Raw genomic sequence first — 27973 nt, forward strand, 5'->3', positions numbered from 1 at the left:
AGGGCGGAGTGGTGGCTCTGAGGGTAAGGATCTGTGCTGGTACCCCGAAGGTTGCCGGTTCGAATCCCCATCACAGCCAAAAGAGATCCAACTCTGCTGGGCCCTTGAGCAAGACCCTTAACCTGTAATTGCTCCTGAGGTGCTGCACAATGGCTGATCCTGCACTCTTACCCCAAGGGGTATACGAAAACTAACAAAATCCTAATACAAGAAATTGTATAAGGTGAAATAAGAACAAAAAAAAAAAAGCGAGTCCCACATGATCTGACAAACAAGTGAATATCTTTCCTCAAAATGGTCTTTTAGACGCATCTACAAGATCACCTTGTGACGTGTGAGTCACTGTCTTGTACCTGAGAGATGAGTCCAGGGCTTCAGGAAAACCAGCTTTGTTCTATTCAAAACAGGAAGAGCCAGGGTATTTATTGAAACAGGAGCTACTACTTCAATACACACAGACATTGCAAGCACACATGTGACGTTATCAGTTGCCCTGCCTTGGCTCCCCTCTTCAGTTCAGGAACAGATAGTCCTCTTCGTTCGGTCAGTCCAGCGGTTAGAATCGGGTCATCCAGAAAGGCAGGAGACATGAAAGAAAAACAAAAAGGGCCAGATCAGTAGTTGGATTAAAGTGATCCCTGCATCAACCATCAGTGGATGGATGTGTTACGCGGCAAGACTATGAACTTGTAGTTGTCTCAATGGCATGGCGAACCTGCTGTTGCCTCACAGGCAGACAAGCAATGGCACTAAATGGTGGGTCACACAGAAACATGGGGAAATATTCAGACACCACACAGACAGTGACTAGGTCAGAAGATTGAACCAGCTTTCATAAGCTGTGAGATGTTAACACTACAAACTGGGTGACCACACCTTCAACAACAATAACATTTATTTCTATAGCACATGTTCATACAAATGGTGTAGCTCAAAGTGCTTTACAAGATGAAGAAAGAAAGGTTTATTTGAAACAGAAATAAGATTAAGCAATACTAAATTACAAAGAATAAAGTAAGGTCAGATGGCCGGGAGGACAGGAAAAAAAAACCCAGATGGCCCGGAGAAACAAAAAAACAAAATCTGCAGGGGTTCCAAGGCCAAGAGACTACCCAGCACCTGGGCATTCTACCTAACATAGATTATCTAAATTAGTCCTCATGGTTTTCAGGCTTCACGTGAAGGAATTTGATGATGATGGTCGTGTGGACATCTGGGGTACTCCCTTCAATCCATCAATGTGGGGAGTGCATGGTGTCTTGATCAAATGGTGTTGGCGCAGATCACCACACACCTGGTTGTTATATACACTCACTATGGGAAGTATTAGAGACAGCTGTAACCTGCTTATCAATGCAATTATCTAATCAACCAATCATGTAGCAGTAGCACAGTGTATAAAATCAGTCAGATACAGTTACTATTCATATCAAACACCAGAATAGGGTGATTTCAGATGTGGCATGATTGCTGGTGCTAGACAGGCTGGTTTCAGTATTTTGGAAACTGCTGATCTCTTGAGATTTTCATACACAACAGCCTTTGGACATAAATGCCTTGCTGATGAGAGAGGTCAGAGGAGAATGGCCAGACAGGGTCAAGCTGACTAAAGGTAAACTCAGTTAACGACTCTGTACAACTGAGGTAAATGGAAAAGAATCCCAGAATGCACAGCACATTGAACCTTGAAACAGATGGACTACAGCAGCAGAAAACCATGTCAGATTCCACTCCTGTCAGTCAAGAACAGAAATCTGAAGCTGTAGTGGGCACAAGCAGCACAAAGCTGGACAGTTGAAGGCTGGGAAAACGTACCTTGGAAGGATAAATCTTGATATCCAGTTAGACACCTATAAGGTAGGGTCAGAATTTGGCTCCAACAGCATGAATCCATACACCCCAACTACCTTGTGTCCACAGCCATCTTAACAAATGGGCACTGGTTGGGGGCTCCAGGAGCATAGGGGCCCACAGTGTTTCAGATTCCCATGTTTGGGTCTGTTTTGCTATCAAAACATGGGCCCCAGCACACTGCTTTGCCCAGGGCCATATGATGCTGTTAAGACGGTCCTGTCTGTGTCAATAGCCCAGGATGAATGGTGATGGTGTAATAGTGACAGAAATGTTTTTTGGCACATTTTGAGCACATTAATACCAATCAATCATCTTTTGAATGCCACAGCCTATTTGAGTACTGTTGCTGAACATGGTGCATCTCTTCATGGCTACAATTTATCTATCATCTACTGGCCTCTTCCAGTAATGACAATGCACCATGTTACAAAGCAAAAATCATCTCAGACTGGTTTCATCAGCATGACAATGACTTCCGTGGGCCTTCCCAGTCACCTGATCTGAATCCAGGACACCTTTGGGATGTGGTAGGAAGTGAGATTCGCCACATGAACTTGAAGCTGACAAATCTGCAGGAACTGTATGACACAACTATGTCAACATGGACCAGAATCTGGAAGGAAAGTTTCCAACATCTTGTGGAGTCCATATGCTATGAACAATTAAGGCTGTTCTGGGAGCAAAATGATGTCCTACCCAGTATTTATTAAGTGTTCCTAAGAATTCAGTTAGTGACTGTTTAAGCCTTCTAGTACTAAGTTTTATTACAGTATATGGGCAGCACAATGGCATAGTGGTTAGCATTGTTGCTTCACAACTTCAGATTCCTTTCTACTGCTTTAGTTATTCCACTTTTCTTCCCAGCTATCAAAGATGTTCATGTTAGAATTATGGATGACTCTAAAATGGCCCAGTATGAGTGTGCATAGATGTAGGCATATATACTCAGCAAAAAAAGAAACGTCCCTTTTTTAGGACTGTGTATTTCAACAATAATGTTTTAAAAATCCAAATAACTTTACAGATCTTCATTGTAAAGGGTTTAAACAATGTTTTCCATGCATGTTCAATTAACCATAATCAATTAATTAACATGCACCTGTGGAATGGTCATTAAGACCTTAACAGCTTACAGAAAGTAGGCATTTAAGGTCACAGTTCTAAAAACGCAGGACACTAAAGAGACTTGTCTACCGACTGTGAAAAACACCCAAAGAAAGATGCCCAGGGTCCCTTCTCATCTGCGTGAACGTGCATTAGGCATGCTGCAGGGAGGCATGAGGACTGCTGATGTGGCTAGGGCAATAAATTGCCATGTCCGCACTGTGAGACGCCTAAGACAGCGCTACAGGGAGACAGGAAGGACAGCTGATCATCCTCGCAGTGGAAGACCACGTTTAACAACACCTGCGCAGGATCGGTACATCCGAATATCACACCTGCGTGACAGGTACAGGATGGCCACAATAACTGCCCGAGTCACACCAGGAACACACAATCCCTCCATCAGTGCTCAGACTGTCCGCAATAGGCTGAGAGAGGCTGGACTGAGGGCTTGTAGGCCTGTTGTAAGGCAGGTCCTTACCAGACATCACCAGCAACAACGCCGCCTATGGGCACAAACCCACCTTCACTGGACCAGACAGGAGTGGCAAAAAGTGCTCTTCACTGATGAGTCATGGTTTTGTCTCACCAGGGGTGATGGACGGATTTGTGTTTATCGTCGAAGGAATAAGGGTTACACCGAGGCCTGTACCCTGGAGCGGGATCGATTTGGATCAATGGCTAGGGCCATTCCCCCCAGAAATGTCCAGAAACTTGCAGGTGCCTTGGTGGAAGAGTGGGGTAACATCTCACAGCAAGAACTGACAAATCTGGTCCAGTCCATGAGGAGGAGATGCACTGCAGTACTTCAAGCAGCTGGTGGCCACACCAGATACTGACTGGTACTTTTGATTTTGAGCCTCCCTTCATTCAGGGACACATTGTGAAACATTTTTAGTTTATGTCTTATGGTGTTGACTCTTTTAGTGTTCATACAAATATTTACACATTAAGTTTACTGAAAGTAAAAACAGTTGAAAGTCAGAGGATGTTTCTTTTTTTGCTGAGTATATATGTCTTGTAATGGACTGGCATCTAATTTAGGGTTGTCATTTATCTTGTGCCTAAATTAATGGATGGGTATGTGGATTTTCTTCATTTAAACTCCAGCTAAAAATGTTTGCCATGTGCTGTCTAAAAGTCTATTACAATGTATTATTATATCTGTGGTTTCTCAATATATTAGAACCTGTAAAGTTGTTATGGAATCTGCACTCAGTCCCTCAAGCTCATACTAAAATGTAAGAGCTCTATTATTGTGGAACATTCAGCCACAGGAGATCTGCATGGAGATTTGTGTGATGATGTCTTGTATTCACATGTTTTATAAGACACTGATAAAAAAATACTTCAGCACGATACAGAAAGAATAAAAGGACCTTGGCATCCAAAGAAATGAATCACCAACTTAGCATAGCATAAAAGTACTAATTATTTTTTAGTTTTAAACGTTCTTTCTGCCATTCAAATGAAATCCTTCACAGCTCAAGTGCAAAATAATTTAAAGGGTCAAAGGAAACATTTTTTTTCTTTGCAATTATATTATTTAAAGCCATCTGGAAACATTTTTTGCATTCTTTTGAACAGTCATGAAAAGAGTGTTTTTTAAAAATGTTAATTAAATTTGATCAAGCTTAAAATCACACCATTACAAGCAAAACACAATTACTCAAAAGTATAAAGGACAACATTCCAGAAAAGTAAAATACATTATAAACCTAATCAACACCCCTCCTTAGGTCAGAGAACCAAATGAATCAAAAGTCCATTGTGAGATCCATATTCATCTACATTAAAATTACAACATAGAGGTTGTCACACATGTGCGAGTAGGAGACAGCTAAAGGGCTTAAGTAATGTTAATACCACATCCAACCAGGGGAGGGCGGGGTGCACTGACTGTCTTTCTCAGTTCCCTGCAGACCTTTCCTGAGAAATCCTACCAGGTTCCGGTATCTTAGAAGACATCACTTCCGGGGTCTCGCCGCCTCGATGATGTCACTTTCGGTTCAGACAACGTCACTTCCGGGTCCAACACCGTCAATGACGTCACTTCCTGTATGGGCCTTTAAAGCCGACATTTTACCACCATTGAATCAGTTCTGTTTTGGACTCAGTGTTCTGAACATCTCTGTTCAATTCTACAAACCTCTTGCAGCTAGGGATATTATACGGGTGGTTGCCCCAAACCTTTTTATGATGTCTGGTCTGTGTTTATATCACAAGGTAAAGACAAAGGCCTGGCAGCATTAAGCTCCTTGGTGTTATTGCCAAGCATGAAGTAGGCTCATAATTCTATGTTATAATGGTTAATTCCGGTTCAGACAATGGGTGCCATTTAACACTAGAATTACCAAAGCCTGAGAAAAAACTTGTAAATCCGTCCCACCTTAAATCCCTTTGCACCTCTCCGTATTCATCTTGTGTCTTGTAAATGTGTTGATAAGCAGCAAGCAGCCTGCTATCACATGCCCCACCGCCACACAAAGTTTTCTCAGCTCAAGTCTGTTTACATGCGTGTCAGTTGCTTAGAGTTGTATAGAGTAAATACTTTATCATTATTTGGAACACATGCATTTCATGTGTGTTACGTTTCAACAACAATCTATGTAAACACATCGTTAAAACAGTTATGTACTATTTAAACTTAGTCACGAATTTCGCCACTAGGTGTGGCATACTTACAGTATTCTGTGGCAGTCTTCTGTGTATTCTTGGTGCTTATTAAACGTGTTCTGCGAATTTTGTGATGGGCGATCATAAAGAACAGTGAGTCTGTGTTAAAATTTATTCTCTCTTAGGGAAAACAGCTGCTGAAACTGCAGTGATGCTTGAAACTGCTTTTAAAAAGTAAAAAGTAAAACACGGGTCTATGAGTGGTTTTCACGTTTCAAACGAGGGGAAATGTCTCTTGATCTTGATCCGTGTGACTTTTTCTTGTTCCTGCATATCAAAAAAGAACTCAAAGGAAAGTGTTTTTGTACCGTGTCAAAGAAAAATTGATGCAGGCCTTGGACAGTATTCCTCTTCAGCAATTCCAAAAATATTTCCACCTGTGGGAAAACTGTTGGGACAAGTGTATTCATTCACATGGAGAGTACTTTGAAGGAGACTAAAGTTTCAGTAAATAAAAATTATTAAACTGATTTTTTTTTCAATTCCATTATATATATATTGTGAGACCCCCCTCATGCAGAAGCACGACTGTCATGTCTGCTGAAGGTTGCTTGTCCATCGCCAAGGTAACCGCTGGTTCTCAGTGCCACAGAAACAACTACTGTACAAGCTGATCACTGCCACGTGCAAAGTGCCAGTCCCCCAATGGGTGATGTAGGTAACATTATAACTTGTCCACTTACCTGGCCCCGTTCCTGCCTGTTTGCTGTGTCTATGTATAGTAGAATGGTAGATCCCGCTAGAATAAATAACCTTGCTGTTCCTGTTTCAAGTTGAATAAATCTGGTTTTGCTAAAGTACTGAGACCCAGCCTCGTCTTTAGGGTGCAAGACACAGACTCACACATCACACTGTATATATAGAATTTTATATATTTCTGCATAAATATGACCTAAAACATCATCAGATTTTCACACAAGTCTTAAAAGTAGATAAAGAGAAACCAGTTAAACAAGTGAGAAAAAAATATTATACTTGGTCATTTATTTATTAAGGAAAATGATCAAAACATATTTGTGAGTGACAAAAGTATGTGAACCTTTGCTTTCAGTATCTGGTGTGACCCCCCTTTGCAGCAATAACTGCAGCTACACGTTTCCGGTAACTTCTGATCATTCCTGCACACCGGCTTGGAGGAATTTTAGCCCATTCCTCTGTACAGAACAACTTCAACTCTGGGATGTTGGTGGGTTTCCTCACATTAACTGCTTGCTTCAGGTCCTTCAACATTTTGATTGGATTAAGGTCAGGACTCCGACTTGGCCATTCTAAAACATTAACTTTATTCTTCTTTAACCATTCTTTGGTAGAACGACTTGTGTGCTTAGGGTCATTGTCTTGCTGCATGACCCACCTTCTTTTGAGATTCAGTTCATGTACAGATGTCCTGACATTTTCCTTTAGAATTCTCTGATATAATTCAGAATTCATTGTTCCATCAATGAAGGCAAGCCGTCCTGGCCCAGATGCAGCAAAACAGGCCCAAACCATGATACTACCACCACCATGTTTCACAGATGGGATAAGGTTCTTATGCTGGAATGCAGTGTTTTCCTTTCTCCAAACATAACGCTTTTCATTTAAACCAAAAAGTTTTATTTTGGTCTCATCCGTCCACAAAACATTCTTCCAATAGCCTTCTGGTTTGTCCACGTGATCTTTAGCAAACTGCAGATGAGCCGCAATGTTTTTTTTGGAGAACAGTGGCTTTCTCCTTGCAACCCTGCCATGTACACTATTGTTGTTCAGTGTTCTACTGATGGTGGACTCATGAACATGAACATTAACCAATGTGAGAGAGGCCTTCAGTTGCTTAGAAGTTACCCTGGGGTCCTTTGTGACCTCGCCGACTATTACACGCCTTGCTCTTGGAGTGATCTTTGTTGGTGGACCACTCCTGGGGCCTCATGTATAACGCTGTGTGTAGAATTCGCACTATAACATGGCGTAAGCACAAAAGCCGAAATTTGCTTATGCACAGAAAAATGTAGATGCAGGAATCTGTGCGTACTCCAACTTCCACGTTCTTCCGCTAAATAAATCCCGACCAGTGTGAAAAGTAACGCTTGTGCACGCGCTTTATGTAACGCCCCAACTCCTCCCAGAATTATGCCTCTTTGAATATGCAAATCAATATAAATCGCCCTTAAGCTCAGCCTTCTGTGAAAAGACAATGGGAAAAGCACGGGGGAAAATATAAGAATTTCAGCGAATACCAAGTGGAGTAAAGGAAAAACATACTATTTGTTTAATTAAACCGTCGTATAATCAACAAAAGGAAGCTGATTGAGTGACATCCTAGGTATTTTAGACTTACTTTACATTGTTCAGGTACCCATTTCCTTTATCGCTCCAACCGTACCCCCATTAGCATGTCTATCGAGGTGATCACCATCGATCAAAGAACTGTCATTTACCGAGTGGTTTCCATGCCTGGAGATGGCACCTGCCTTTTCCATTCTCTTTGGTACATATTGCACGGCCATATCAGGCTCACTCTTGATATCCGGAGGAACATTGTGTCTTATGTATTGAATGACTGGGACAGGTTCAAGGTGTGCACTGATGATGGTACAGGAGATAATTATACTACACAGGAGCACTATAAGAGTGAAATGCTTAAGCCCTTCACGTATGGTTCTGCATGTGAGTTGATGGCTGCCGCTGAATTGTTCGGTTGTCGCTTTCAAGTGTACCGAAATGGCCAAATATTTTACACCTTTTGACAACCGCCAATGCCTCTTAAACATCTTAGATTGACAGGTGACAATTTCAGTAGTGGACACTTTGATGTTTATGAATGTTTAAACTCTCAAAAGCTGGATGTGAAGTTATCGATGAAACCGGTTGTATACTTACAACGCTTGACAGATGCCAAATGTCACTTCAACACAAGTCCTGCAAATACTGTCGTAATTGAAACAAACCATGAAACTCAAACCGATTATGACAGCAGCAATCAAAGCTGTGAGATTTGAAAAAAGATTACTTTTCCCATGGCTGCTACTGTACATTGCATGCTCAAGAGTAAGCTCAGCGCACAGCTTGGTCATATTACAACCGGAGGGCCGAACTGACAATGTGGTATACAAGCAGATCTTTAACAAATATTTATTGGTATATTTTCCCTCAGTTTAAAAAGGTTTAATTTTCTTCTTAATGAAAATTTCAAGGCAGTACTTTGCCGCTGCAAAGCGCGGGTATTTTGAGATATATATATATATATATATATATATATATATATATATATAATATCATTAACAACAGGAGTGCCTGTAAAAATGGCAACTCTAAAAAGTCACATGATCTTTCTGTCTTTGTGTGGCTTAAAGCTAGCAGTTCTTTTAAGAATAGCAAGCTGCTAAAAGAGCATAAAATGAGGAGAGCGCTGGCAGGCACCACGCAGCGTTACTATATATACTATATATATATATATATATATATATATATATATATATATATATATATATATATATATATATATATATATATATATATATATATATATATATATAGAAGTGAAGGTCTGTAATACAGGGTATATATGCATTTTTACTTAGATATACATGATTTACCCTGTGGTGGAAAGATAAAAATGACAAATTATGTACTACCAAACTTTTTACCATCAGGGTACCTAGGGTTCTTTTGCTGGCTGCAGTTCAAATGCTGTTTTTATGTATTTATTATTCAGTTTAAATTCCTTTATGTTACCCTATCTACGTATATATTTTATAGTTAGGTGTGTTTTGTAGGTGGTGCTTGCCAGAGGCAATGCCACCCACTCATCAAGGGACTGCCCTCAGTCATATAAAAACTGAGGAAAGGTGGCAGGCCACCACCACAAAGAAACCGGAAAAAGAAACAGAAAAGAGAGTAGGGGTCAGTACCGATTTTAGAGCCACCATGAATAGTTATTTTGAGGAGATTGAACATATAGAGTATCAGGATTAAGTTAAATTACGATTTAAATGAAGTTATAAAAAGGCCATGTTAAAGTAATGTGTTTTCAGCAGTGTTTTAAAGTGCTCTACTGTATCAGCCTGGCGAATTCCTATTGGCAGGCTATTCCAGATTTTAGGTGCATAGCAGCAGAAGGCCACCTCACCACTTCTTTTAAGTTTTGCTCTTGGAATTCTAAGGAGACACTCATTTGAGGATCTGAGGTTACGATTTGGAATATAAGGTGTGAGACATTCCAATATATAAGATGGGGCGAGATTATTTAAGGCTTTATAAACCATAAGCAGAACTTTAAAGTCAATCCTCATGCAAACAGCCCCAATTTATGATAAATAACTCCAGTGTCAATATGACAAAATTAAATTAAGGAAAAAGTTAAATGTACTGGGCAGGAATCAAGTCTGAACATCTTGCTTACTGGCATGGTGGCGCGGTGGGTAGCGCTGCTGCCTCACAGTTAAGAGACCCGGGTTCACTTCCTGGGACCTCCCTGCATGGAGTTTGCATGTTCTTCCCGTGTCTGCGTTGGTTTCCTCCCACAGTCCAAAGACATGCAGGTTAGGTGCATTGACGATTCTAAATCGTCGCTAGTGTGTGCTTGGTGTGTGTGTGTGTGTGTGTGCGCGCGCCCTGCCCGGGGTTTGTTTCCTGCCTTGCGTCCTGTGTTGGCTGGGATTGTCTCCAGCGGACCCCCGTGACCCTGTAGTTAGAATATAGCGGGTTGGATAATGGATGGATTGACATCTTGCTTAGAGGGCAAATGTGTTAACCATCACAACATGTGTGTTGTGTTTGTCTACAGATAGATCAGACTGTGGTATTTCATTCAACTCATTATTTTTAAATTGTAGCTCTGTCTTCCTGCTTTGTCCATGTAATTTTTCAAAGTTTACTTTTAATGTAATATAAGAAAAAAAAAACAACTTTATACTAAATAGGATTGCTGATCCAAATTTCTTCGAAGATTTGCATCAGTCATGGGGTTATGACCCCTCACTGTAACCCCAAGGTGTCCCGGCCACCACCTGGTGGGAAACAAGGGTGAAAGATTATATGTCAGAGGCCCGGCTTAACTGAGAAGTACCTTGACGGCAACTTTCAAGTTTGTGGCTTGGAAATCAAAACTGTGAATAAAGGAAAATACAATTAAACGTGCTTCCTAGATATACAGTATATACAGTACATATATATATAAAATCAAAGAAATGTTTAGTAACACATCAAAAGTAAAATCCAAAACTGAAACGTTAAGTTACATTAAAAGTCATTTTTTTGTCATTTTCATTACGCAGGCAATAGCATTAAAGGTTTTTTTTAAATACCACAGCATACATCAAACTGTTTCTGTTTATACATCATGTTTAAGATTAATCAAAGGAAATCACATTCACAATATGTAGTGTTCAAAAACACCTTGTATAATATATTGTGTAGATGCTAAATATAGTATAGCGAAAGCTAATTTTCTAATTATTAAAATGATATCCAGTATGCGTTGTGCTTATTCTGTTCTAGTCCTGGCCTGTAGTCTTGGAAGTAATGTATTGTTTTAAATTATGGAGAAATCCTCATTTTCCAAATTGTCATATTTTAATGTTGCATGTAAGTAATACTGTCTGAGTAATACTGTCTGAGTAATACTGAGTAGTACTTATATTGGTAAGCTACCATGACCGTTTGAACTTTCTGTTTTTCATTATGTCTAAAATTCAGAGTAAACACTAGGCAAAATTTCTACAGATCTTTCTCTAGCTGAATTAATGTGAACTAAAAGCAGTCCCAATAACAAATAGACAAGCTTTATTTTGAATAGCGCCTTTCCACACCAAACACCAACACTTTGCAAGTGGAGGACTGCACTATAATGTCTGAGTTAAGTATTTAAACTGAGATTAGTTCATTCATTTCTTGTATTTGTGTGTTATGCCTTCTTTTCATTTTTCAGCTTCCTTTTTTCATTCTGGGGATCCTGCAGACAGTGCATTCACGAAAATAGCAACCATGAGAAAACTACTTTTAGATGCCCACTGTGCCTTTGACACTCTAATAAATTAAAATAGTTTTACTATCATTAAATGTTTCTGCCAACATTTTCCATTTTGTTTTCAAATTTAGTCCAATAAGAGAAAAGAGAGATTGTCAAGAATAAAACTAGTCAGAGGGACCACCAAGAGACGTCTCAGAACTCTGAAAGAGTTTCAAGATATAGCGGCTTAGATTGGAGAGGCTGTGCAGACAAAAACTGGTGCGCTACCAGTAGTAGCTTGATGAGAAAGTGACAAAGAAGAAGGCACTGTTAAAAAATGCACATCCCATCTCAGCTGAAGGTACTTTGGATACATTGAAATCAGCTGGAAGAAGGACCTATGGTCCGATGAGACAAAAATTAAGGTTTTTGTTCATCAGACTAAATGCTATGTGAAATGTTGCACATTATTAAAAACACACTATCTTCACGTGAAGCATGGTGGTCCCAGTGTGATGCTTTGAATGTAATGCTGCAGATTGTGGAAGGAAGGTGAGGGTAGAGGGGAAAATGAATGCAGCAAAGTACAGGGAAATCCTGGAGGAAAACCTGATGTAATCTGCAAAAGACTAATGCCTTGACAGAAGATTTATTTTCCAGCAAGAGGAACCTAAGCATAAAGCCAAGGCTACACAGGAATCACTTATAAAGAACAATGTTATGTCCTGGAGTGGCCGTGTCAGAGTGCAGATGTTAATCCAGTTTAGAATTTGTGGCTAGGCTTGACAAAGGCTGTTCATTCATGACCGCCATGCAACATGACACAGCTTGAGCTTTATTGCAAAGTAGAATGCGGAAAAATGGCAGTGTGCAGATGTGCATAGTTGAGAGAGAGGGACCTAAGGACACAGACTCAAGGCTGTCAGGGTTCCCATCTACTAAATACAGACTTGAAGTGGGTGAATACTTATGTGATCTGCTATTTTGTGTTTTATACTTATAATTACTTTAGACCACTTTGCAAAGATCTTCACATGAACACATTGACTGCCACAGTGATAATAGGTACATTTGTTCCTGATGTAACTGTAAATCATGGTGTTATTTTAATATTTAAATTAAAGGCACTTTATTATTAAGTAAAATTCAGAATAAAAATGTATTTTCTGTGAAAAGATCTACTCAATTCACCTGGGACAAAAAATAGAACAGAAAATTTTCGTACTGCCTGAGAAAACAAAATGGCTTCCCTGTAGCATGCAGAGAGCTTCTACTGCCACTTTGCTTAAGCCCTGATTATTTATCCATCTACTTCTTGCTTAAGAGTTTTTTCTACATACTCCAATGTGTGTGTGTGTGTGTGGGTGTGTATATATATATATATATATAGTGAAAGATAGGGGGTGCTGTCATCCCCTTGAACCCTCAGACCAGACGCCAGACAGACTTTATTAATTATAATAATGTGCACAAGCACCTCCTCCTCCACTATACTTAAATAAACAATCAGTAACCAATAATACAATCCAAATAACACAAACCTCCACACCTCCCAGCAGCTCAGTTACCCTTCCTCCCAACTTGGCTCACTGCTGGGATCTACCACAGTCCTTTTATACTCAGTCCATGTGAATTTATAACACTTTTGGGGTCGGGTAAAACTCAGTTTCTTCAGCCCGGAAGTACTTTCCTCTGTCCCCCTCGATTGAGAAGTACTTCCGGGCTATAAGGCAAATAAAAGTCCCTGGGCCTCATTGCAGCATCCCCTGGCGGCCCCCATGGTATCCAGTAGGGCTGTGCATTAACACTCCAAGGTCCATGAGGCCCTGCTAGAATTCGGGGCACCTCCATCTTGCAGGGAGGGCTCCATCTGGAGGCCTGGGAGTATGGCCTGCTGGCCATATGCCACAATATATATTTTATATATATATATATATATATATATATATATATATATATATATATATATATACATACAAAGGTTTGGGGCAGCCACCCGTACAATATGTTCCTGGCTGCAAAAGTTAAAAGGTTTGTGAAGCGAGTAGTGTTTACAAGACAGAGTCCAAAACAGAACTGGGGAGTGTGGTTTTATAAAGAGATTTGAGGAAGTGATGTCGTCCACAGGGCTGGGACAGGAAGTGATGTTGTCCTTGGGGCAAGGACAGGAAGTGACGTACTCTGAGCTGAGGCATCGGCTCCTGGTGGGATTTCCTGGGAAATTCTGCAGGAGACTTAAAAAGAGGATCAGTGCACCCCGCCACCGCAGGGTGGATGTGTTAATATTACACGTGTAATCCAAATAAATAACATTCGATCTGGCTTTTATGTAACATATAAATGTTGATGTACAAGTATAACAAAACACGTACGCTTTTATTCAAGACTATAACCGAAGAAAAAAGAAAGCAAGTTACAGTAAGCAGTTGATACGACAGCTTGCATGGTGCAATGCTAAGAACTGCTGATTTCCGTTCCGTGCTATATGTTATTTATTTGGATTTAGTTACTTACTTCCTACAGCGTCAAGTCACAAGTACGCTGCAGCGCTTCCTGTGTTTGAGCGACACAGGCATGCTCAAAAAATACACGTGTAATGTCACGAAAAGTGCACGCAGACACTTCAGTTCACAAGCATTGGTACGAGAATGCAGTCACAAGTACACTGCAGAGCTATAGTACGTCTTTATGTGAAAACAGCAGAGAATGAAACTGAATAAAAAAAAACAAAGCTAACCTTTACAGGTATCGTAAATTACACCGGCTGTTACAGACTGAAATCAAATGTATGTTTTTATTCTAAAATAGTAAGAATAAGAATAGTTCATTTCTCAAAGCAGAGTCGTGCAGGATCGAACTCGTGACCTTTTGAATCCCAGTTAGCAGTTGATACCGTTGCGCCACCAAAGCTGTCGTAGTACACGTGTCAATGTCGCACACTAACGTGGCTTTTTTTTCTGCAGTTATAGTTTTGAATAAAAGTGCACTTGCCCTGTTATATTTGTACCTTTTGTGAAAGTGTTTCTTTGATATTTGGACTTCAGGCTTCACACATTATATACTTTATGTCAACATTTTGTCAATTATTACTAAAACATGAAAAATGTTTTAACAATGTGTTTACTGTGCATAGATCATTGTAGACACAGAACACACATGAAATGCAAGTGTTCCAAATAACGATATAGTATTTATAAAAGGTGTCATTTTCCTTGACTTCTCACTCTACAACTCTAAGCAACTGACAAGCAGGTAAACAGACTTGAGCTGAGAAAACTGTGCAGGGTGGGGGGATGTGATAGCAGGCTGCTTGCTGTTTGGTGCTTATCCACACATTTACAAGATAAAGGACGCTGACGGAGAGGTGAAAAGCGATTTAAGGTGAGATGGATTATTGAGTTTTTTCGTAGGCTCTGGTAATTCTAGTGTTAAGCAAGGTCCTTAACCTGAAAATTGCTCCAGGAGTGCTGTACAATGCATTCTGACCCCCAAAGGCCATATGAAAAGAAAATTTCCCCTTTGGGATCAATAAATTATATTATATATATGAGGCTGCCAAGGACCAGGAAACATGAAGTAAAGTTTCTAAGAACATCCAATAGTACCCATGCAGGTACCTGCTCTTCCTGCAGCTCCACTACACCACACACATCCAGACAGCTCACCTGCACACTAGTGAAGCACAAATAACACCAATCACTTCTTCCAAGGAATGAAGAAGGAAGAGCTTCCCATAGAGAAGCCAATAATGCCAAGCAGTTTTAGAAAGAATGGTGAAAAATGGCAGTATGGAAATGTGCGAAGATGGCAGAGAGAGAGAAAGACCTGTCATGGCTACCAAAGGTGCTTTTACTAAATGCCAACTTGAAGGTGGTGAATACTTAGTGATCAATTGTTCAGTGTTTGATATGTGTAATTAATTTAAACCACTTTGCACTTTATTTTTCTGTTTATTAATATCAAAACAGCCAAATTAATTCCCCTGTGATTCAATTTTTAACAACAGAATGTGAAACTTCTCAGGAGGTGAATACTTTTTATAGGCAGTGTAATGCCCCCTCTGGTAATTGATAGGCCATTTTTAACACATACAGACATAGGGCTGATATTTCTTCAGGGTGCTATATATTGTTCATTGTCTTGCATTTCATAGTCTCTGTTTTGTATTATATTGCTGCTACAAAACGTGTATTTCTGCTCAGTGGATTCAAATAGACTAACTGTCTGTCTCTCTGTTATATAGCCCTTTACTCATCTTTTATCCAATGTCATAAATACCCATCTATAGATTATATATTTCCTTGTCTACCTCAAACATTGAACACAGCACTGTAGGTAACTGACTCATCCTCATTATTATTGGAAAACCAAAGCACACACGCACATATTTGTGCTCCATTATTCAATGAGTTAATCATCAAATTGATTCATTTTATTGATGAGAGAGATGTAATATTCTAATTTCTAGTCAGCACAGACTTAACAGGCTCCATGCTGCTTGGCAAGATGAAAGCAAAGCAGACTTTTAATTAATATAGAACCTTTTTTTCTGATATCAGCATTTTCATATGTCCTTTTAAACAGCTTTTAAATTAACTGGTTTTGCAAATGCACTTTAAAAAACTCTAAAAAAGATGGTAAGCAACTACTTCAATTTAAACTTCATGCAAAAATGTAAATAAGTTTTAATCCCCAGCCTTTAAAATTTAATGTATATTCAGGCTAAGTTCTTAAAATACTCTATTCTTTTGACCAGACTACCCTTTACAACAAACAATTGGTAGTTCAATGAAACAATTGTGATCATTAAAAATCCTTTCTTTTATCCAGCTAGTCTTCATTTTCTGACAATTGTTTTTTTTTTTTTATTACTAGAAGGCTTTGTCCCCTGCTCACTTCGCGCGCCAACGCCCAGGCCAGCACTGCACGATAACCTCTTTGTGGTTCTGCCGCTCACGTATGGGGATACGGATGTACAATTTAAACAGATTTTAAGTTTCATGTGAAGTGTTACATTTGCATCAACACGACGTATAACTGCCCGTGATTGAATTTCGTTTCTTTCTCTCTATCAAATAAAATTACTTTTTCAAATGTTTGGCTCTGAGATTTGTTAATTGTCTTTCCAAAAGCTATTCTAATGGTAAAATGTTAACGTTTTAATACAAATCTCCTTTGATGTCTAATTTTATCTGCAGAAGATTTTCTCCATTACCTTTCTTGGATACATCCTTCTTTCTACAGTAATTCGTGCAGTGGAAGACCGGTTGGTGTTAACGGTTGTAGATATTCTTATGATATTGTAAGTTCTTGTTAAAAGCTGAGAGCTCAGGAAGTGTGTCTGACAAAAGCATTCACAAGTCTGTGAGGTAAGAGTACCGTGGTCTGGTTCGAAAATGGTTGATCGGAGGGCAGGACTTGAAAAAATCCCATGGCAACATTCTCCTCTCGCGGGATTGGAAAAAATATTTTCCAAAAATTCTCGTCTCCTAAAAAGTCTTGTCACGTCAAAAGATTTTTTCTTGGTAAAACCTTTCCTACCAGCAGTGGCACAATGCAAGAATGAGACTCTGGAGAGCTACAGTACCCCCCACTTTAAGGTAGTCTCATGTATGCAAACAGTGAGTTACTTACACTAAATGAGGAGGTCCACACTGTTCTCTGTCATTAAAATTGTATTTGTTCTAAATCAATACACTACAGATATTTTATATTACAGTAATTGTTACACATGCATGAATGGGAAGCATCCAAGTGACAATTCTGAGGTAATGACTCACAAATCAGCATCTGGGGAAAGGCCTTTTCTTTTTCACCCACAGCCTGAAGAGCAAAGTCCGCTGACATCACTTCTAGGTCGGCCCCAGTGGTCCCGACTCTTTTGCCTTGCAGGCTACTTAAAGAACAGAAGCAGCTGAAGACGGTGTTATCTGTAAACTGGATTCACAAGAGTTCAAAGCTCTGAGAGATTGAAAACAAGCACACAGGGAGAGAGGCAGTACCAGATCAGCGTCACCCATAATTCCTTTTGTTGTTTGTACTTTTATTTTTTACATACTTTTCCACATTAAACAGGTTACTGGCTGTCCCTAAGGCCTTCATCATCTCCCACTTGTTTTTTCAGTGGTATAAAGTATAACCAGTAGGGGGTGCTACCGAGCCCCAAACCCCAGATGCAATAATGTCTAACATGTTCATGGGTTCAAATAATGGATTTTTAATCAAAAAACCAAGCACCAAATACCATACAATACAGCCAATAATCATACATTGAGTTATAGAAGGTGCATTAGGAGTCGTCCAATAAAGCAGAATTAGTTGATGCGTTAACAACAAAGTGTAGGAAATAATGGTCAGTTGATCACCAGATAGTCAAAGCTCATCTAAAATAACATCAAATGCTGCTGTGAGAGAATTTGCAAGTGACTGGACATCCTACACTATCTCATGGACAAGAAAAAAAAAAATTCCAAAAAGCGCTTTGGACAGTCCCCAAACATATGCCCAAGTGAGGCCAGAGCAACCTGGCATTGTTCACAATTAGGGTCCGATACCTGCTATATTTTAGATAGTTTTATTTGGAAAGGTATGTCTGGGATACGATTTTTATTTGAATTGCAGCATGTTTTGCTTAAATTGAAAAACAATGCATGTTACAAATGAATTAAATTCCTCTGCATGTCAGAGATATGGATGGAGAGATCACTTTCCATAGTATTGCCTATTATCTCCAAGAAAACATGGCATAAAAATTGATTCTCACCCATCCCTACAAACTACATGGGGTAGGTAACAACTAAAAATATATATATATTTTTAGTGTGTAGTAATTCTTTAATGGTAATTGATGTCTTTATGTATATGCAAGGCATATTACTTAATAATTCAATAAGCTTAAAACTCACTAAAATTGGGAATGTGCTATCCTTGACTTCATCATATACTGAGATAGTGTAAAAGGCAGAACCACTTCCAGTTGAGCAATATTTCTCAAATATCATATCTCTTTGTTTCTCATCATATCTAATTTATAATATTGGTACACAATCACAAAAAAAAGTCACAAAATTAAATGTCTCACCAGAAAATGTCTGGGACATAGCAGCTTATTGTTCCCATTACATCTTTATATTTACATGACATGTTCAATGTTTATATGTTATTGTTAAACTGATGATGTATAACTTAAAATAAAATTAATAATGGTTATTGAATAATATGTGTTATATTGAATACATTGTTTAATATCATGTACACATTTATATTTCCATGACACAAAAACTTTGGATGATTTGTTTCAATACAATAATACTTCCAGTTGAGTAATTCTTTTCAAATTTCAAATCTGTTTCCTTTTTAATAATTATGAATATCTACAAAAAATTTGAATTGTCTATTTGTAATTATAACCATAGTTTACTTGAAAATTTGCTAAGGTATTCAGTTAAGGTACCACTTCCGTTTGCCCGAAGTCACCCAAACGTTGATATGATTCCTTATTTTTGATATAACGTAGGTGTACTAAATCTCATTGACCGAGGTCAAAGCGTTTTTGAGTTATTGTGTTTAAACAAAGAAAGACATTGTATTTTCGGACTCAGAAAGGTTTAAAACTTCAAGATTCATCAAATCTCGAGGTCAGATTTTCCCTAATTTTTTCCTATACTATGTATACGAGAAAGTAAAAACAGAATCCATCTATCCATCCATTATCCAACCCGCTATATCCTAACGACAGAGTCATGGGGGTCCGCTGGAGCCAATCCCAGCCAACACAGGGCGCAATGCAGGAAGGAAACCCCAGGCAGGGCGCCAGCCTACCGCAGTAAAAACAAAATAAATTAAATAAATAAATTTATTTACATTAAACTCATTATTTACGTTACATTTTTTGTCACAGCCAAAAGGCATGCATTGTATGCTGAACTGCAAATTTAAAGAACCCAGGCATGCATGAGTGTGTAAAAGCATCTCCTTGGATCCAGGGTTGATTCTTCCAGTGTGTCCAAATATGTGAATCTGGATTAAGTAGGTTCAGGTAATGGATGTACAAATGTTTTTAGAAAAAGAATGAATGAATGCATGAATTTCTTCAATTTCATTTCTTAGAAAGGTATCTGATGCAATGGGTTTATTTTATTATAAATGCAATTTTTCTTCAAGTCTCACAGTAGATTTTTAATGAGGTTTGGCTGGGCCACACAAGCACATCAAGAGACTTGTCTTGAAACCACTCCAGTGTTGTCTTGGTTGTATGCTTTGGGTCATTGTCACACTGAAAGGTGAACTGTTGTCCCAGTATGTGGTTGTGTGCACTCTGCAGTAGGTTTTCTTCAAAGAGTTCTCTGTATTTGGCTGCATTCATCTTTCCCTCAGTTCTGATCAATCTCCCTGCCCTTGCCACTAAGAAGTACCCCATATCTTGATACTGACACCACCATGATTTAGTGTAGGGATGAGCAATGCCTGATATTCATCAGAAATTATTCTTGGAATTCAGGTTTTTTCACATCAGAGCAGAGAATATTTTTCTAATGCTCTCACATACCTTTAGATGTCATTTGGCAAGGGTGGCTTCCATCAGCCTAAGCACCTGATTGATGGAGCGCTGCTGAGTTGGTTGTCCTTCCAAAAGGTTCTCCCATCTCAACAGAGGAGTTCTGAAGCTATATTAGAGTGACCACTGGGGTCTTGGTCACCTCTATGAACAAGGACCTTCTTGCCCAGTTACTCATTTTTTCCAGATGGGCAACTCTAAGAAGAGTCCTTGTGGCTACAAACATCATCCATTTCACAATTATTGAGCCATGGTACTGGTTATTGACCTTCACTACACCAAAGAGACTCTGTCTAATTACTATTCAGGGAGTGGATGTAGACGTGGTCCACTCATATAAGTACTTGGGGGTCCACATTAATAACAGGTTGGACTGGACTCAGAACACACAGCAACTTTATAAGAAAGGGCCGAGCCGGCTCATTTTTCTTAGGAAACTGCATTCCTTTAATGTGGAAAGTGATATCCTTCACATCTTCTACAACTCTGTGATGGCCAATGTCCTGGGCTGGCAACATCACTTCAGGAGAGACTCACTGAAAGGGCAAGGTAAGTTATGAGACACACTCTGGACCTCCTGGAGGCCGTAGTAAAGGAAACAATTAAAACAAAATTAAGTGCCATTATGAACAATTCTGCAAATTATTCAGCAGAAGTGTGTCAAGAAACACTATGGGAGATCCCTTTATATCAACAGCAATATGCCTGTATAATTCCTCATTGTGGCTGGAACTGACAAGTCAGAAGTTTTGTGCCAAATAATACAAAGAGTACACAACACACGTTTCGCCCTATATATGAGATATATATACGTATATATACCTGTATATATATATATATATATATTGTAAGGTTTCTAAACTCTTTTTGGGCTCCCCCCAATGGGACAACACGCCAAAGAGCATCCCGAAGCACGATCATCAAGTCTGTGGAAAACAGCATCTCAGTCACCAGGGCAACCGCAGAGAACAGTATTACTTGGCCATTAACCTGGTCACGATCCTGTCAGATTGCTGTGTCTGTGTATAGGAGAGTGGTAGATCCTGATACAATAAATAACTGTGCTGTTCCTATTTCAAGTTGAATAAATTTGGTATTGTTAAAGTACTGTGACTCAACCTCATGTTTTGGGGTGCAAAACATGGACTCACACATCACAGTATATAAATATTGTCACAAGAATGACACAATGTCATCGAAAAGGTTTTCAGCAGCCACCCACATATTGTTACTTGGCTGCAAAATTGGTTTAAATTGAAGAGAGGTGTTCACAGATACAAGTCCAAAACAGAACTGAGCTATGTAGTTAAGATTGGGGCTTTATATACCAAGTAAAGGAAAAGATGTCATCAGTGGTAGTCAGACCTGGAAGTGACATCATCAGTGGCACCAGACCCGGAAGTGACATCATCATTGGCGCCGGAACCCTGTGGGGTTTCCCAAGAATGGTCTGCAAGGGATTAAGAGAAACAGTCAGTGGACCCCACCATCCCCTAGTCTGGTGTGGAATTACTATCATTCAGGCCCTTTAGCTGTCTCCCAATCGCACATGTGTGACAATATATATATATATATTTGTCTATTTATGTATTTATTTATTCTAAGAGCTTTTGTAAAAGCCAAATTTCCACCTGGAGTCAAAATAAATAAACGTTCTGTGTAAATTCTATATTCAATAAAGTGTGCAGAAGGTTTTGAGTACTTTCTGACCCCACAATGCCTGTACATCTGTACATTTTCACCATTTTTTATGTCTTTTACTATGCATTCTAAAAATGCTGACAATCTTGCCAACTTAAAAAACAACTTATTCACACTGTAAGCATTGTTAAGTTTTCTTTTTTTGTTTGCTTAAACAATAAAGATTGAAATCCTTGGCGGTGAACAGTGCAGGATTTACGTATAAGCTACACAAGCTATAGCTTAGGGCCCCCGCCTTCTTGGGGGCCCCCAAAACAAATTGTCCGAGTGAGCAATTGTCATATATACTTAAATATACTACAGCATTATTTGTCCCAATGCCGCACGTCCGGGACGTCCAATATTCTTCACCCAATTTTTTTGCGTGTCTTTTCGAAGAACAGAGCGCTTATTGTGCCTAGGGTTTGCATTACCGATAACCGGTTAACCAATATTATCGGTAATTATGACTACCGAAATTACTGATAAATTTCGACAGTAAATGCCGGTAATTTCTGTAATTTTAAAAATTATTTCATTATTATTTCACAATAGAAATGGAACGTTTAGACTCTAAATTTTAGAGTATATAATTTCTTTTACTATAAACACGGGGATTCTCCTGTGTTCCTCCTCTACACTCGAGCATGTGCTGATCTTTTGTAGTTCGAGTGAGCCGGCAAATGATACACTATTCTGACCTTTTATTTGCAGTGTGTGTTTCTTTGATAATTTGATTGTTGACATTATTTTGAAAAGTAGTTTTTTGTGTCCTACCTGAGTTACATTTCAGGTAAGTGCATTTTACATAAGTACGCACATAACATAACTAATGCAAGAATATTTTCTACCGCATTTAATTTTTTTTTTTTACAATATTTTGATAAAAAATCTTGTTGGATAGTTGTGCATAATTAACATGGTTAGTACAGGTGTTGCATGCAATCATTTTTCTGCGATCGTATTGAAATTGAAAAAAATATAGAAAATAGAGAACCATGTTTTCTATATTTTAAAGTCAAAATAACAGTAGACTTTGCATGATAACAATTTTTTTTAAATAAAAATTGGTAAATCATATTGAAATTAATGACATATTGTCCTAAATAGGTTTAAGTGATAAAACATTAGAATTGATATTTAAAGTTTATAGATAGGTCGATCCTATGCGGACACCTGTAGCTGTAATTATAGCATATATTTTTAACATTTTTTTTTGTCAATATAATATCAAATTGTAAGTTTAATATATAAACTTAATATATAAACTTAAAAATACATATTACAGTGGTACCTTGGTATACGTCCTTAATCCGTTCCAGATCCTTGGACTTATACCAAACAGGACTTATACCAAACAAATTTTTCCCATAAGAAATAATGGGAAAATGATTAATTCGTTCCCATAAAAAAAAAATCCTATTGTTATTGGCATATTATACAGTACATTGATGGGGCTGTATAAAATAATTTAACACTGCTTAATACTAAAATACATAGATACAAAAGCAATTAGATGAAATAAATGAAAATGATTTGTCCGATAACAATGAGTTTAATTTTACTGTACAACAAAGGAGAGCGTTACCGCCCTTCCAAAGAAGCCAATTCAGGCGATTGTGAAGCACTACCGTTGTTCTTCTTCTGGCAGTCTTCAATCCAAATCCCTAAAGCAGATTACATCCAGACTACTGCCTTATTACATCCACTTACAACTCATTTTGCACCCTGGTTAAAAGGACACTGCGGCCGTAGATCTTATATTCCTTTCCTACTTTTTAAATAAAAAGAATCGTAGCCTTCAACAAATCCAAAACGTTTACCTTTTCGGCAATCATTAACATCTTCTGTTTGCACTTGGGCACGGCCCCTGAAGCAGTAGCAGATCGTTTTGTAGCCATAATGAAGGACTTGACTATGCACAAAGATAAACACAAAAGAGCACAAAAGTTAACTCTAAACAGCGAAACACGTTGATGCTGAATGAGCGAGACGAGACTTCCTGGTTAACACTGCATTCAGCACGCAGGAACTTAACTGCGTGCTCTGATTGGTTAGCTTCTCAGTCAGGAGAACTTACCAGCGTGCTCTGATTGGTTAGCTTCTCAGTCATCCGCCAATGGCGTCCTTTGTATGAAATCAACTTTGCAAACCAACTGAGGAAGCATGTACAGGAAGTAAAAAGACACATTGTCCACAGAACCCGCGAAGCAGCGAAAAATCCGTGTTATATATTTAGTTATGCTTTCATATAAAATCCACGATAGAGTGAAGCTGCGAAAGTCGAAGCGCGATATAGCGAGGGATTACTGTACAGGTTAAAACTTGGCCCTTTTTTTTGAAGGCGCGCGCCCGGTATACCACACGTGTTGTTCTAGCACACGAGTCGTATTCCAAACAAAGGTCGTATACCAAGCAAAATATTTTGCCTCTAAACAGGACGTATACCAAGTTGGACTTATTCCAAAGCAGACGTATACCAAGGTACCACTGTATTTTGTTTTGATTGTATTAAATTAAGTATTAATGTATATGTTTATTGCTTTTTCTTCTTTAATTTAATTAGTTAAACTATTAAAATTTGAGAAGATATTGTTAATTTTCTCTTTGCTTGCATTACTTATTATAAAAATATTGCTTGCTGGTAAGTAGTGGTAATATCACAGGAAATTTTCAATAAAAAATGTTGTGCATTATATTACTTTTAAATGTATGTTTATAGTTATATTAAATATTCTGCCCACAGTTTGCAAGATGTCAACCAGAAGTTATAAAAGTGGAGCTCAAAAGCGGAAAAGAAGCAGAGAGCTGAAGAAGAGCATAGCAAGTTACCAAAATTAGAAAGTTTCTTAACAAAGATAGATAAGGGGCCAGATGAACCAAAAGCCTCTACCACAGTGACTCACTCACGGGATATTCATCCTATTCCTGATACAGAACCTGGTACATCTAGTTGTATAGAATCTACTTCAATGAATGAAGCAACAAATATTAAGATTTATAAACCAGAGAGTAGTACAAGCAGAGAAGATTCAGTATCAAAAAACAAACAGAATGATGTTGGGCTATGGGGTGATTTAAGTAAAGGTGAGATTTTATACTGGGTAGAAAAAGGTCCGTCAGAATCTCAGCACTCACATGGCTCATTTACAAAATCAAGGAAGCTTTTTGCAAACCAAGACATATATTGCTCAAAAGGCTTGTTCTATCCCAAACGGGCTAATGGTGAAAAATATTGCAGAGAATGGTTAGTATATTCGCCAGCAACTGGTCGTGTATATTGTTTCGTGTGTAAACTCTTTTCAAATTCTTCTACACCATTATCATCCGATGGATTTTGTGATTGGCGTAACACCTATTTAGTTCAAAGTCATGAAAACTCTGTAGACCGTAGAACAGCTTCGGTAACATATCTTACAAGAAGACGTGGCTCAACAATTGACTGCCAACTAGCAGAACAGATAAATAATAAACGGCAGTACTGGAAAAATGGTCTTGAACGAGTTGTGGCAATCATAATTACTATGGCAGAGCGTGGTTTACCTTTCAGAGGAGATAAAGAAACATTTGGTTCTCCTCACAGTGGCAATTTCCTTGGATTACTCGAACTTATAGCAAAATTTTATTCCTTTTCTAGCAACCCATATAAAAAACTTTGGGAATAAAGGATCAGGTGTCACATCTTATCTTTCTAAAACAATATGTGATGAATTTATCCAAATTATGGCACATAAAGTAAGAGACTCAACCTTGGATAATTTAAGAACTTCAGGATATTTCAGTTTATCTGTAGATTCTACTCCAGACCGGTCCCATATTGATCAGCTCACTGTTATTGTGAGGTATGTTTCACCAGATGATGGGCTCCCTATCGAACATTTTCTAACTTTCCTAGAGATGGGTAGCCACACAGGGGAAAGTATGGCTAAGATGGTGCACAACTACCTTACAAATGAGTGTAAAATAGATTTTAGTAAGTGTCGAGGCCAGTCATATGATAATGCTGTCAATATGTCTGGCAAATACAAGGGTATACAAGAAATAATATTGAAGATTAACAAGTATGCTATGTATATTCCATGTACTGGTCATTCCCTGAATTTTGTTGGTAGAGCAGCAGCTGACTGTTGTTTAGATGCAGTAAACGTTTTTGGAATTGTTCAAGAAATATATAATTTCTTTTCATCATCTACACATAGATGGGCAGTACTGTTGTCTTTCTTCAAAGATGATTCAATAGTTCCAAAGTCTTTGTCAAAGACTAGATGGGAAGCACATTCAATGGCCACAAGTGCAATACTTGATAGTTATGATGGAATAATTTCTGCATTGCATCAGCTGCATATTGATACTACAGAGAAAGGCGAAACAAGAAATCAAGCCATAAACATTTTGAATAAAATGGAGGAGTTTGAATTTATGGTTATGTTATATTTATGGAGTTATTTGCTGGATGAATTTCACAAGACTAGTCAATCACTGCAAGACCCCCAAATTAGTCTAGATGTATGTAGGAAATCGTATGCTTCACTTTCGGATTTTGTTAAAGGTTCCAGGGATATGTTCGATCATTTTGAAGAAAAAGCAAAGGAAAATTTGCCTGATGTTGATTACAAGAAAAGCAGTTATAGAAGAAGGCATATCAATAATGATGAAGATGATGCTTTAGAGAACCTTGGGCCAAGAGACAAGTTCAGAATTAAAACATTTATACCTGTGATGGACGCATTAGAGTCAAGTCTGGCACAGAGGGCCTCAATATACAATGATGCTGCCAAAAATTTTTCATTCCTAACAAAATTAGAAGCTACAGAAGAAGAGATTCGTGAAGGAGTTAGTGCTTTATGCCAAACATATCCTGAAGATGTGGACATGAATCTTGTAGGAGAAGTCAAGCATTTTCACCAATATGTTAGACATAGTCAAGCCCATGGTTCAGCGGAACATGATAGTCTGACACATCAGGATCTGTATAGGGTAATATTTACCGATCGTGTCCAAACAGCATTCCCTAATGTAGAAGCAATTTTGAGATTGTTTCTATGTATGATGGTTGCAAATTGCTCTGGAGAAAGATCTTTTTCTCAGCTGAAGAGAATAAAAAATGAATTTAGAACAACAATGACACAAGATAAATTATGTTCCCTCAGTCTCATGTGCATAGAAAGTGACAAACTACGCAGTTTATCATTTGATGATGTCATCAGTGACGTTGCTCTGGCAAAGGCAAGAAAGAAAGTATTTTAGTTTAATATAATTCCTTAATCCTTATACCATGTTTCAAGATATTAGATAATAAACCTTTGTACATTGTGCCTTTTAAAAGAACTTTTGTTTCTTTTTACCAGATTTTGCATTTTTAAGTTTATTATGAATAAAAATTATTTTAAGTTAAGCATTTATTATTTCACTATCTATGTACTTCTTAATTGTATTTCAGTTTAAACCTCTAGGTATCGGAAAATCATATTTGGCACTTACATAGAATATCTGGACTTATAAAGGGCCCCATGTCTCAAATAGCTTAGGGCCTTATCAAGTCTAAATCCGGCCCTGGCAGTGAAATGTAAATTTGCCTTTTATTAAAATGCTAAATAAGTTTGGCTTGTTCAATGTCTTTCAGCAGTCAAAAATACACACAATCAGAGTGTGATGCAAATTAAGATAAAACTCTGGTTTAGGATTAGTGAATGTCGTGTATAGAAGGACATGAGGTGCAACTTATTTTTCTGTCGCTGACCTCTGGGTATTAGATAATCCTTCTTTTTCTTATTACTGTTTCTGACATTATATGGCAACACTCTCAGGGGATGGAAAACAAAAAAAAGTACAACAGTACCACATTGCAAAACAAGAGAGCAGATCTGAATGTGGCTGTGTAGACAGTGACTTATAGCAAAATATGCTGTATTGGCAGGGTTCGGAAGTACTGTGGCCTTGTCAATGTCTCTTGCCTCTTACTGCAAATAAATATGCTACAGTAGTGATTTTTGAAAAGTGACAAAGTGATAACAGTCCTAGGATCTGCAAATTCACAAGATCAATTGCTGTTTCTGTCATCCTGTCAGCTTTTTTTTATTATGTCTTTCATGCTGTGGAAATCAGAAGCACGTTCAATTCCAGAATACTTGACTCTCCTCAATTTCTCTTATGCTATAATTTTGAACAGACTA

At 38.3% G+C, this 27973-nt stretch overlaps 1 protein-coding gene across 1 annotated transcript; it reads left to right on the forward strand.

Moving 5' to 3' along the window:
- Positions 1–24772: 24772 nt before the first annotated feature.
- On the forward strand, positions 24773–27047 carry LOC120535360 (zinc finger MYM-type protein 1-like). Its single transcript, XM_039763147.1, is given in 2 exon segments — positions 24773–25420; positions 25422–27047. Coding segments are annotated over 2 exon segments (2274 nt in total).
- The last annotated feature ends 926 nt before the right edge of the window (positions 27048–27973 follow it).

Source organism: Polypterus senegalus, chromosome 9 (genome assembly GCF_016835505.1).
Source record: "Polypterus senegalus isolate Bchr_013 chromosome 9, ASM1683550v1, whole genome shotgun sequence".
In the NCBI taxonomy this organism is placed as follows: domain Eukaryota; kingdom Metazoa; phylum Chordata; class Cladistia; order Polypteriformes; family Polypteridae; genus Polypterus; species Polypterus senegalus.